Below are 13717 nucleotides of genomic sequence, written 5' to 3' on the forward strand. Positions count from 1 at the left end.
TAAGTTCCAGTACCTGCTTTGAATAGCTTCTTTGGTAAAATCCTACCTTGGATTTTTAGGAGTCATTGGGCTTCAAGATCAGAACTGAACACATCAGACAGACTGGAGCATAACAATCTCCCAACCCCCACTCAATTTGAGGTAAAAGCTTCTCCTTTGAAGAAGGTAGTAATCCCACATGAAAGAAAATGGAAGATGTTTGCCTTTGTCCAAGACAGCAATTTGAACAGCTACGTTTACTTCTGTGATTTGTTCTTTCATGAATACATTAAATCTCCAAAATATTTCACGTTTCTTTCTCTGTCGCAGCTACTAATAGAAACTGATGCTAGAGGTTTTTATGATGTCTCACTGAATTCCCCATGCACTAGGACTAGTGTGCGATGTTATTATTAGCTTTATCTTGATTAATTTATAAGTAGAATGCAGTTTTTCCATATCAAAGCATGTAAAATGCAAAGGAAGTTCAATGCATTTTAGAATTTTCTTAATTGCTAGCATCTGAAGTCCTTTTTCTCATAACTTGCACAGCTTTTGTGGCATTTTGCACAACTTGTAAAGGACTCAGTCTACCATTAATTCTTATCCTCTAATACAATAATGTAGCGGATAGATTGTCCTTCAAATGAATTTTTATTTGAAAGTTTCTTGTTTCTTTTTTAATCCAGGAAAAAATTTCCATAGAATATACTAAGAAATCTTAGCTTCAAATATAGCCAACTAGCCACAACTAAAACCCCTACTTATTCTCATATTTGTTCTTTAGATGCTCAGGGAAGCAGGTATTTGGTGTGCTGAGTCTCAATTTGAACTCTGGGATGAGTAGTTTAATTACTAAAGGAGCTGGAGGAAATGAGCTAAAAACAGAGCCCAGCCGATGGAGCCTGTTACACAACTACGATCTAAAGTGTATGTGTGGCGGTCAGCTGGAATTCTGAAAGCTGGCAAGTTTGACTTGAACTTTTTTGCCACTGATAATTATGCATCGATTTTGCATCCCCCTTCCCTCGTCCCAGCCTCTGTATACTAATGAGAACAGCTAACTTTACAAGTGTCCTTTGTAGTCATTGAAAGCCTTGAGACATTCCTTTTAAGGATTTTACTAGAATAACACTTTTCAATAAAGTGGCAGTTGAAGTGAGACATAGAAAAGATGCTAATAAATTTCACTGTGACTGGCTGGTTTTTATGCTTCCTAAATTACTTCTAAAATAGCTTTTACTTTCTCCTTTGTGTGAGGCTGGTAGGTGTATATATGAAAAGGGTTATAGCAAGCTAAGTGTTATGTAGAATGTGATGATTTGGTAAAAGGAATTTTGGCACTTGTTTCAGATAACTTGCATAACTCACTGACACATCTTCATCATTTATAATGTGAATGTCCTAAGCTCATGCCAGCAGCCTTTCTCATCACATCTTCCATGTAAGTCTTTATATTCTTCAAAATAGAGCACATGCCATTTCTTCATATGGGAATAATGGATCAAACATGGCTTATTTTAGTTTTGGAAGCCACAGTTTGTAAGATGTTGGACCAACTGAAATATTGCCAAAAGGTTTCCACTGATTAATTGCAAATTTTCTTTTTTTTGCCCTGTGCTACGCTGTATGGGCATACAAACAGGAAGGAACTGTGACATAAAAGTTACCATCTACTTTGTTTCCCAAACAGGAGAAAAAGTGTTGAGCAGGAAAATAACAATTTTTTAAGCTTTATATATATTTATAATTCAGAGTGAGGTTTCTTTAGTACATTTAGTTTGTGCTGGTCCTCAGATACCTGTTGCTGATTTCTTAGAGAAGCTAAAAGAAAATGCCAGTGTATTTGGCCTTCACAGTATGCTTTGGCTATTTTCATTTGTAAGTGAAAATGTAGTTTACCTCAGCTTCAGATTTGGAATAAAATTATGTTTTCATGGTAGGCATTCAGCTAGATTTTAGTGGGTTTTTTCCATCTTTTTTCTTTTTGAAGAAAAAAAATTATTCAAAACACAAGATTTTGCAGTGGATCACATGAGCTGTAGAACCGAAAGTAAACCATTTAGATGTTTGTAACAATTGACATTTCAATGCATTGGGGAAGATATTTATTTCCATTTTATCGGTGGGAACTGTATTTTGAGAGTACACTTGATTTTAAACTTCGTAACAGATGTACTGAAGACTCACAGCCTCATCTCTCGATGCACCTCTCTGTGATGCAGAATTAGCATGGCAAAAGGCTGGCACAGCTTTTTCATTTGTAGTCTATGTTGCTGCTTAAGTCCTCCTGAGTTTTTTCTGTATAACTGGACAAGTGTTTTCCTGACTCTTTGCCCAAAACTCAACTTCACACCATAGTTATATCTTGCTCTTTCTAATCCCATGTTCCCAGAGCTCTTAAAAGTAACTCAGTTTAGCCAGAAGTCTGGCAGGTAAAATAATTTTTGTGTGCTATTTCCCTTGTGTGTCCTGTCCCCCTTTTAGCTCACTAGTGTATGTTGTACCAGCACCTAGAACATGTGTTGGCTTGGTACTTGGCATAATAAACATGATAGGAAAGTAAGGACTCTGCCCTAAGTCCTTAAAATCAAGTTTTAGAGAAGTCTTTCAAGCAAATAGCAGGCGCTTCATGGAAGATGTAAGGGAGAAGAAGGATGCAGAACTCCATCATCTCCATCTTCACCTCCATCTAAAAAACATTCCTCATTTCCTCCTAGTCTCTTGCCCAACGATTTTCCTTTCCTCACCCTGCATTCCCTGCCTTACCCAGGCCATTATTTTCAGCTTGTGGTTGTAGTCTTTTACATATGTTTTGTTCATGTGATGTTGCTCTTCCCAAATATTAAGTAGTTTTATTCTCTTCAGTTGCTTTTTGGTAAGTACTTTTGATGGACTTATTCACTTGACTTCAAATATTACAGCTCAGTCACTTATTGGTAGCCACAATCTGGATGACTTCTTATAAACCTTGTAGTGTGTTAGTTGGAAGGCAAGTTAAAAGTGTCCTTCATCTTCAGTTTGTACAAAATAGTGCAGAAATCAGGCTAAATCCTTGCTGCAATTAAATAAATAGATTAAGTTAACAGAAATAGCCCTTTCAATTTCTATCTTCTGTAAGGCTTTTTTGGTTTTTGGCATTTTTTTTCAAAGTAGCTGGAAAACACCACCTAAATTGCTACAATGACTACATAAACGACATCAGCAAACTCATCTCCTGAGTCAACGAGTTTGGTTCACTTTTTCTCTTCCAAAATTGATATTCTACCTATGTGACTAACCTCAGCCACCTTTGTCAAAACTGCAGAACTGCCATTTTGCAATTTCCTTGGCAAAAGGCAGCTGCTGGAAAAGAAGGAATTGGTGCCCATAGAGAGAGGAAGGCTGCAGTGTGCCCAAGCTGCATTAGTCAACACTGTAAACCCCACAACAGAGGAAGCTACAGGAAATCAGGCACCATAAATTGAGAGGCGTGCAGCTCCTTTTGCAATATCCTGTATCTAAACTGTATTATTTCTGTTTCCCATTATATAATATGGTGGTGTCAGAGTAATACAGCCAGCTAAAGGTGTTCTTCATCACTGCAGGCACTAGGACATCAGCAATCAAAAGAAATTGTAAAAAACATCTTGTTGCTCTGTCCCCCTGGCAATCACTGGCTTGGCAGGACTTCATTTTTGAATAGGTGCTAAAGAAAGGCTGTAAGCTCCTGAGCTCTATGAAGGAGTTTACTACATCCAATTCCAACCCCAAATACATGTTTTATAGCAGCAACAATTGTAAAACTAAGGGTGGAGTTTTTGTGCTTGAAAGCCAAGTGGTAAGTTTGAGAATAAATAGACCTGCTTTCATTTTCCTCCAATGTAGGTACTGTCAGTCATCCGAGGAACTTTGCTGCTGCCTGGCAGGCTATGGAGCTTGTGTCATCAGCTCCCCCTCAGAAGGTGGTCTCTCAGTCCAGTGAGATTGTAGCCTTCCACCTCAATGGAATCACTTTCAGGAGCAGTTCTAACTTGATAAATACATTTTTCATTTGGTGGGATGGGATGAAACAGCACCAAGATGAAAATTTTTTAATTAGAGGAAATGGATCCTGGCTGGCTTAATAATAAATATTTACTGCTCTAAGCATTTTACCACAAGAGGTTGGGGTTTATTCTACCTGCATCACAAAAATTGTCCTAGTTTCAAGGCTTTAATCTAAGGAAACACGGACTCAAAGTGAAAATTTGGGTTATTAGCGTTGTTAAATCCACGGTGCAATGCCTTTTCATTTTTACAAAACTTGTAGTTTTCCCCAGGAAGTCACACAGTGCTGAAGCAGGTGCCTGAATCCATGTATGTACATTCCCAGCTTCTCCTGAAAGATGGAAAATGAGGGGGACATGTAATCCTCTCCTGTTGTCAGCAGGCAGCATTGTCAGTTGCTGTACTGGCAACACCTGGCTATCAGTCAATGCAGAGGTATGTCCCCCTTCTCCCCCACCAAGATGTGATGGCGTATCTGTGCATTGTTTTGGAAGGTAAAAAAGCCGACATTTATATTTTCCATCTTGCTGCTCTGCTTTTCTTAGCTTTCACCAGGCTGCTTTGACAGCTGCTTTCCTCCAATACCTCCAACAGCTTTCAGCTCTGTCTTGAACTGGCTGGATCCTGGGTCACAGGACACAGAAATCTTATTCTCATAAAAAAGAAGGAAGACAGCCTGGAGTGTGGCAGAGTGGGAGAAGAATGAAAATAAGATACAAATTCCCACGTCTGCACCTGTATCGATCTGTTCTTCTCCCCCCCCCCCCCTTTTTTTAATCTCTTTAGAGAGGCTACGGATGTCAAGAATCTCTGGAAGTCAAACTGCCTCCCTCAGAAGGGATTTGAAAGTGATCCACAGCCCCATTTTTCACTTTCCCCCTTGTTTTCCTGGAGACCCTTTGACAGCACGTTTGGTTTGTGCTCATTGTGTTCTCTGATCTGCAGTGAAACAGAGATGCTTCGGGGCTAAAGAGCCAATGTTCTTATCCTGAGTGCTGTGCATGTGCACGCACAAGCCTGGACCAGATGTGAGTTGCTGAAAGTGCTTGTGCAGAGGGTCAGATGTGCAGGTATTTTATGGACACTGAGAATAAAAGACAGCCCTACACAAGGGACATGCACTATTAATTAGATTTAAAATTAAATTGTCAGGGAAAAAATAGTACATAGTAAATACTGTGGAAGAACATCATTGTGCTTTTTTTCTCATTGTAGAAGTTAAGGCAAATGTATCTTTGGAGCAATACCACATATGTCCCGTGTGTGCATTGCCTTGATAGCTGCTTCTGAACATGTCTTATCTTAGTAAAAGCAGATCAACCCTATCATAACTACCAAATTATTGTAAGTAATAGAATTTCAAATGAGTTTTGGTTCCCCTGCTTCTTCCAAAATGAAACAAAATTCCTCATTGTCAGGTATATATTCATGCTGAATGACTCTTTGAAGGATGCAGGAGTGACTTGAAGTTTGTAGCCAGTACAATATAAATTTGGCTTATCATTGCATTGGCTTTTACTTATCTATTATTAAAAGTCTCCATTATTTTGGCTTCAGTATTTTAAAATATGATTGCAAGTTTTTTTTCTTATTTGCAAGAGTGGAGATTTTTCTCATATCTTCTAGAGTCACCAAAGTCTTCCTTCAGGGTGAGAAGGGAAAAAAAGAAAGAAAAGAAAAACATTTAATGGTTTCAAATTGTATATGCTTGGCAAAATTATATTACAAACTGATCTTCACCTTAAAGTACAACAAACATGGACATGTAGAAGTTGAAATTGTGTTATCCAGGAGGGACTACTTTTAAGTCCATAAACTTTAGAAAGTTTTAAATTGGAGAGGGGAAGTTAACTTGAACAGTAAAACTAAATAGAAAGAACAATGATTTTCCATGGGCAATTTCAACATCCCAAGTAGTCCAGTCCAATTTATTTGAACTCCTGTGACTCAGCAGATGAAATTATAGATTGACACCAAAGGTGATCTTTCATAAGTGATCTTTCATAGAATCATAGAATGCTTTGAGGAAGAATCACTTCCCACATAATTAAATCTTTAAAACTCTAGGAACTGTTGTTCTGGGTGAGACCTGAGCTCTAGGTAGGTAACTCAATACCTTGGGTGCCACTCAACTGCTTCATATCAGCTGCTGCATGGTGGGAGAGCACCGGAAGTTCTTATTCTGATGTCTGGCAGTTTGGCTGCCTCTTGGTTACAAACCCTTCCATACTGTCAGGTTTTGGAGCTTTAGTCATGGTTACAATTGATCTTGATAGCTGTGCAGATGGTATGGGTGTTCCAGTGCTTTCCAAGCCAGGAGATCAGACCTGCTGTGGTCAGTTGGCCTGTGTTTGCTCAAATGCAAAGCTGCCTTCTGTGGAGGGCAGGGGGAGGGTGGTCAGCATGGTCTGCGGAGCAGAATTCCCTCTATGAGAAGCAGAGAGCATGGCCAGCCCATCAGATATGCCTACCTTGACTTCTGTGTGTAATGCCAAGGGCTGACAGTCAAACAGCAGGAATGGATGCTGCCTGTGGAAGCTGCCTTCAGAGAGGAGTGTGGGACTGGAAGTCAGGCTCTTTGAGAAGAGACTCCTCAGGAAACACTGGAGCTGACCAGGAAGAGAAACAGAAGATGAGCAAGAGAAAAAAACTTCACAGAGAGTTGAGATTTGAACCAGCACAACGATGGGAGCAACTCTGGAGAAATGATGGGTTCAGACACTCTAGACCAAAGGACCTATGCTGAAACCTAAAAGGGTGCATAAGCCTCAATTCCCCTTACTAACTCCTAGAGAGGGAGGCTACTGAAGCTCTAAGAGCAGATTACAGAGCCCCATAATGAGACAAAAGATTGTGAGAAACTGTACTAGAGAGCTGTAGGTTAAACAAGCTTCCTGATGAGAAAAAACCAGCAGCATAGCCAAGAAAATGAAGACAGGCTTGAGTAGCCATCCTTGACTACGTACAAAAGCCTGTTGAAATGTGGATGCTGGCTGTGGGTAGCACTGACCAGCTCTTCCTTTTATGCTTGTGTACTCTTGGCCTGGGTCATGCTGGGGTTTTGTCTTTCCTGTCACTGATTGACTCCAGGATTGCAGGTTTGCAGGGCAGATGGCAGGACAGAAGTAATTTTGAGGCTTGACCGTATTTATTTCTGCATCAGTACTTCTCAACACTGCAGCACTTTAGATTTGAATCTTCTGTCTAATGCTTCACATAGAGGCCTCAGCCTCTGTGGGGAACTGGGGGAAGTACAGCACTGACCAAGCCTGATTTCCATAGTTGTCGCTATAAAACAGAACCTCTGTGGTTATCCATTCCTTGGTTATTGCAAAGCTTGTGATGTTGAAAGCAGTGGAGTTGTAGCAGTTTCACCTTCCTCTTCAAGTTACCTTTTTCTTTGTTTAACTTAGTTGCTGCTGCTCTTTAACTTGTATCACAGTGAGCTGAATTAAGTACAAATGGTATCTACTGTCTTGCTGCTCTTCTGACTGTATATTCAGCAATGATGACAAGACTTTTGTCAGTACCAAAGACTTCAGCATTTATGTTGTCACTTATGTCTCACAGTTGAAATTCATGGCCCTGGGTGCTCCTGTCATCAACAGCTTCCCTTGAATGATGGCTGTTACTCAGCTGTTAACACTCTCACTGGTTTTGGTGATGTCTCTGAGGTACAGAAAGGCTGATTATATAGTTTACCACATGCTTATGTCCTGCATTTAAGGATAAACCTCTTCCCCATGTGGACAGTCAGACATTGGAACAGGTTGTTTAGAGGTTTCTGTCTCCATCCTTGGTGAGTTTTATCAGACTTGATAAAATGCTGACTAACATGATTCACATCACACCTGTCCCTGCTTTGGGAACAGGTGGTTGGAATAGAGATCTCTTGAAAGATCCTTCTGTTTTGAATTATCCTATGATCCTATAAAGTTGGCACATCCACCTGCAGCAAAATATTCCTTGCTAATGCAGTGCATGGAGTTTATCCAGTGTTCCCTAAATCTCAACTAGGAATAAAGAATCCAGGCTATGTGGATGTGGTCCTTAGCAAGCATGTAATTTCAAGGCTCTTTTCTGCCATAGCTTCATGCACTCTGATTCCACTTGAGTACTACTGTCATTTAGGGTCCTATGATTGAGAAGACCATTCTCCTCAGTTTCTTCTATGTCTAGATTCTGGTGTTTCCTGCCAAAATCTGTGAGGCCTCAAAAGCAATGACATCCTTTCCCCATGCACCAGTTACTCATCTACAACACAGAGGACATCCACTGCTCAGCTGATACTGCTGAGGCAGATACAGGTGCTTTCTTCTCCAGTACTGAAAAAGGCAGACAAGAAGGACAGAAATGATGGAAGATGTCACCTTTGGGGTTCAGGCATTATTAATTTCCCCCATGGCTCACATCTGGATCATACCTTTGGACTCATGAGAGGACAAACCAGTTCAATGTTCATGTTCAAGTGAAAGGGTTATTTCTAAGAGGCAAATAAAAAACCCTTTCCTGGATTTGAAGGACCCCATCCCCTGTGCTCTTTAGATTGTGTTCATAGTGGCAGCTCTGTCGCAGTAAACCCAGTGCTTTGGAACTTGACAGGAGCTGACAACACCCTTTGTATCAGAAAACAGTTTCCTTCTGAACCAGTGACTTCTCAGAAACTCTTCTAGGCCCGTGACTGTATGGGAGTTTCAGATTACTGTGCCTGTACAACAAAACTCTTGATTGTTAAAACTGAAAATTGAATATGATGTCAAGTTTTTGTTTACTACAAAATTAAATTCATATCCTTTGCTTCAGATAAGCCATAAACCTGAGACCACCTCTCAGGCATGTCTATGTGCCCTGTACACCTCTGCTCTCCAGTGTATACCCTCCTATTTTTCTTTTGGCAAGAGCATTAGGAAATATAGGTATATAGCCCACAGGTATGATCTTAAGAAGGCAGTGCCAGCTCAGACAGTTCAGCTGTCCAGATCTCCTGAAGCTCTCACTTTAATCATCAGTATTGTAGCCAAGTTGTTCAGTCATTCTGAATGGGAGCATCTCTAAACCTCACCTGGAATATTGGTTCGCTGGCTTCCACATGGACAGCTTCTTCAGAGTCAAACCAAACTCCCACAAGGTCCAAATTATGTAAGATCAATTTTTAAGAAAAAAAAAAAAAGAGAGTGTGTGTGGAGTTCTCTATGGTGAGAGAACACTATGGTATTTCTTAGCCGAGGTGGACATCTGCAACAGATGCACGTACCCTCTCAGAGCAGAGTGTATATGGCCAACACTTCTCAAAGAGCCAGTTCTGAGGAACTAACCATTCTTTCCTAATTAAATATTGAAAATGGGACATGATGGATGGTTTAATCAGTCCCCTTTACATAATTTACTCTGGGGTGGAAGACTATTCACAGAGTTTTTTTTCAAATGTGTCTCAGCACAAGGGCTTTTCTTGATCTTTAGTTCTTCTCCTCTCTCTTATCTGAAATGCCATTATTCCTCCCCCCCCCCTCCCCGTAGCTCTCTGGGAGGCGTGACCACCACCTCATATGGCAGTGCAAGGAGGGGCACTGCTGCCTGCTATGAACCACCTCTCTTGTCTCCATCCCTGCTTTTCAGAAACTAGAAGAGCTTGTTTGGTTTTACAACAAAACTCTGTAATGCCCTATATCCTACCTAGCTGCAATGTACTGCTTTTGCTTTTTGCTTAGCTTGTTTGCTGGCAAACTCCTTTTGCATGTGTATGTACTGCACTTGGCATGCCAGGAGGCAAGCAGAGATAGGTCTATCTGGCTACGTGTTTGGCAAAAACAAGCTAATCCTTTTATCACCAAATGAGATGTCATTATAGCCACTCTCTGGCCTTTCCCTCAGCAAAATGGGGCTAAAAAAAGAGGCGGGTCTCCAGTCCATCCTATTAATGATAGAAAGCCAGTCCAAGTCAGCGGTGCAGGGGCCTTAACCATCCTTAAATTGGCGGCACAGGGCGCGCTGCCGCCGTGGTGAGTCAGCACGGGTGGGACGAGCTGGTCGTGGTTAGCAGGCACTCCACGACTTGGCACCGTACCGGCTGCGTTATGTCATTGCTGGAGATGTATTAACACCTCGTCTAATCTGTCTGCTTTCTCAGGGGCTTATCCTTGCACCTCCCTCAAGTGTGAAGTGGAGAGAGAGCGCTTACAAACTCAGTCTTTGACTGCCGAGACTCGGGATCTGTGCCAGCAGCCCCTGTCAGCTTTGAGCCTCTGTTTTCCCGTGTCGTGGGGCTCTGACAGTGCAGAGAGTGCTTCCCATTAGACACTCACAGACACCAAAAATAGATGCTCCATTACTGCAGCGCATTGGCTGATGGTAATGTCAGGGCTCTGCTTACTAGTTCAGTTACATACTGGCAATCTGGCCACTTTGCATGCTTTATTTATCAGGTATTAATTGCAACTTCCACTTACCACCCCCAGCCTAAATCACTGCATGGTCTGTTGCAACGGTCAGACATTTACTTATTTTTGTTTTATTATTAGCATCAGAAAACTCAATTACAGGCAAGCAGGCATGCATACACAAACACACAGTAGTAGGTCTGTGCTGATGTTTTTAAAGATACACATCTGCTGATACTAAAAATAGGTCCTTGTCAGCAGCTTGGTAATTTTAGGCTCAATGAGAATTCATCCCCATGGTAACTGTACAGTTGTTGAATCATTTATTATTTGAGCTTCAAAATCACAACAGTGCCGGCAATTTTCATCCTCTGAAGATTTTTAAGGACCTTTTGCAGTCTTGCAATACTCCTTGCTCCACACCTTCAATATTTATCAAGCAAACAGCTCTAGCCCTTGAACAGACTACCTGCTTCTCTTTGAACATACTGGAGCTGGAATACTTGATAGGAGGATGGCAGTTTAAATAGGTTTCACTTTTGTGATAACAGCAGTCCTGCAACGTGGCTGTTTGGCCAGGGATGGTACAAATGGAGCCCTGCGAACTCCCGATTGGCAAAATGAAACTTCAAAGTGTCAACCTAAGCCTTGGTCTTTGTCTTGAGAGCCAGAAAACAAGATATGTCAGGCCTCTCTGTTGCAAGAGGTTTAGTAGATAAGAGGCTGGTAGTTTTTAGCCTCACAGATAGATGCCATTGACCCCAAGCTGGTGGGGGGGACACACTGCCTGGCTTCATGGAGATAAAAGATGTTTGTACTTTCCCTCATTTTCAGATAGTGCTCATCAGCCATCTTGTGCTAAAGCCAAGAGAAATCAGGCCACTTGGCTGGCAAAATGTAAAGTGAAACTCAGGTTCCCTGAGCCCAGGCATTGCTCAGACTCTGCAATCATGGAGTCTCCAGGGAGTGGGACCCGGGTAAGCTCTGCAGGGTGGGGCAGGGAGACTGTGAGCACTGTGAGGCTTGAAACAACAGAAATAACTCAGCAGAAGAAACGCTTCCAGTAGCACACAAATTACACTGAAATGGGGGCCTAAGACTGGTTTCAGGATGGACTAAATCATAGACAACAGCTTGCTCACCAGCTGCCCCCATGACTTTTGTTGCACCATTGCTGGCCATTAGATTTACTGGAGTGCACAATACAGAGACAGCTGTTACATTTTACGTAGAGGATGTTCCAGTCCCTTTTAGTCTGACAAACTTCGATCTGAAAAACAGACCCAGAAACACAGACGGTCTTCCCAGGTGCTAGCAGTTGTACAGTGATACACTTAACAGAGATGATTCCTTCCGGGTTAAGCATTATGGCTATTATACACTGTCATGGCTGATGATGTGTTTTTAGATCAAATGCACTTTCTTTGTATGAGCTTTTAAGAAGCTCCTGGGCAAGGTAATCTGCTTTTAAATAGCCTTTCATCTTATTAATTCAGTTGAGTTGAACACAACAAAATAAAGATGTGCAGGCGCCTTGTACAGCTGCTGTGCAGCTGCCTTCCACCTTAAGCAGCTTTCTGTAAATCTGTCAGAACCCAAAGCATGTTGTACATCACCCATATGGGATTTGTCAGGTGATCCTGGTATGCACTGCAGGGAGAGGCAGTTGCTGGCATTGAGGGAAGCTCAGTTTCCCCTCCTGTGCAAGTGTATGATCACCACTTACGTCACTTCAAGTTACCCACATGCCAAGAGAAAAGGCAGTGGTTTTCCCATGGGCAGGAGCAGGAGAATGTAACACATCCACAAACCAACACTCAGCACTGAACTTGTCTCCTGAACAAGTAGCAGCTCTTCTTTATTTTTTTTCAAGCATCTGTTTGCTAAGTCTGCTCATTTAATTAAACCAGAAATTTCCTTCCCTACAGTTGGTTCAGCTGCTATACATTTATCCCAGAGCACATACAGAGACAGCTTTGGAAGACGCTGCCTTTTTGTATTTTCACCTACCAGCCTCTATCTTCTTGGGCTGGAAAGCACTCTCTGTGGCCATGGCCTTAGCTGGTGGAGGTGATGCCAGGTCTCACCATGTCACAGACACACATTTCAATGACAGAGTTACTTTCCTATAGCATCCAAAAAGTTGATCACTGTTCACAGGTTTTATAATTGGTTGGGAGGGGGAGAAAATCACCTGCACAATAGACTAGAAGCAGAATTTATTTTCAAATCTGTTGTGGTGAAAAGCTTAGTTCCTAGTAGTTTTTCCCAGTTGCCACACAGTGCTGGGTGGGTAGGTCAGCTCTGCCCCACGGACTGCTGACTGTGGAGATGGGGTGGCTGTGCCAGAATCCCTCAGCTCTTCCCAAACTGTTTTCCTCAGTTTTTCCCACAAAGAGTGAAGATCTGAGCAATGACCTCAAATATACTGTTACTGCCCTGTGGTGTACAGGTAACGAAAGTACCCAGTTTTGCACTGTCATTATTTATTTCTCTTTAGCTTTTTACACTCTCTTGCTCCTGATTGGGGAGGGGGGGAGGAGGGGGATAGCATCCACAGTGATGTTGTGTGATGTTCCAGCAGCATTGCCAGCTAAGGGCCCCCACAGCTCATGAGTTCCCAGAGTGGGTGTAACCCAGAGTACCTGCACAGCCATCCTCCAAGGTACCTGCACAGTCAGCAGCCTGTGCCAGGCACTAGAGAGAGTGTTACTGAACCTGCAGAGCAGCCGCAATTGGTGACCATGCATGGAAAGGAGACCCACATTGCCTGAGGCTTGGCAGGTTGTGTTTGAAATGTTGGGTGCAGTCTCCTTGAAGATGGATTGCTTTTTAACCTGAAGTAAGAGAGGAATAATGTCATTCCATCATATTATTTTTTGCAGTTGCTGTCTGAAAAAGAATTCAGTGTTAAAGCCCATCTATTAGCTCTGTTTTACTAGTTTTTCCCATCTGATTTTAACTGTATTATCCATCTGAGATACTGGTTAGTAAAAATAGTTCATCTATGGTTTGTATTAGAGTAGTGAGAAGGGTCTTTTCACCAGGGTGGCTCATGAGCAGTGATGTACTCTAGAAATATTGTCACTCCATCACTTTGTGCCTACTTTATGATAGCTTATGACATTCACTCCATGTAATATCCCTTCCCACTCCACCTACAAGCAGACTGCATGGGCTGAAACTTTTCAACAATTGGGTTGCTTTGTTCTTCATTTGGTCTGTATCTTGCACCCAAAATTACACACGAGTCTCCTAAGAAATGCAGGTGAAGCACTGTTATGCCTTTTCATGTGGTAAGCACAGGCCAGATGCTGCTGCTGCTGGCAAAA

The 13717-nt window shown here is 41.9% G+C and overlaps 1 protein-coding gene across 3 annotated transcripts in view; it reads right to left on the minus strand.

Moving 5' to 3' along the window:
- Positions 1-10536: 10536 nt before the first annotated feature.
- ESRP1 (epithelial splicing regulatory protein 1) overlaps positions 10537-13717 on the minus strand; it is a 41935-nt gene continuing 38754 nt past the window's right edge. The window contains exon 14 of one of the 3 annotated variants that reach the window (XM_071554154.1): positions 10537-13222. In XM_071554154.1, the coding sequence (XP_071410255.1) occupies positions 13063-13222 (160 nt within the window). In that variant the 3' untranslated portion in view covers positions 10537-13062. The remainder of the gene's footprint in view (positions 13223-13717) is intronic. The other 2 variants (XM_071554153.1, XM_071554156.1) reach the window with 2 other exon arrangements.

Source organism: Pithys albifrons, chromosome 4, assembly GCF_047495875.1.
Source record: "Pithys albifrons albifrons isolate INPA30051 chromosome 4, PitAlb_v1, whole genome shotgun sequence".
Taxonomy (NCBI): Eukaryota; Metazoa; Chordata; class Aves; order Passeriformes; family Thamnophilidae; genus Pithys; species Pithys albifrons.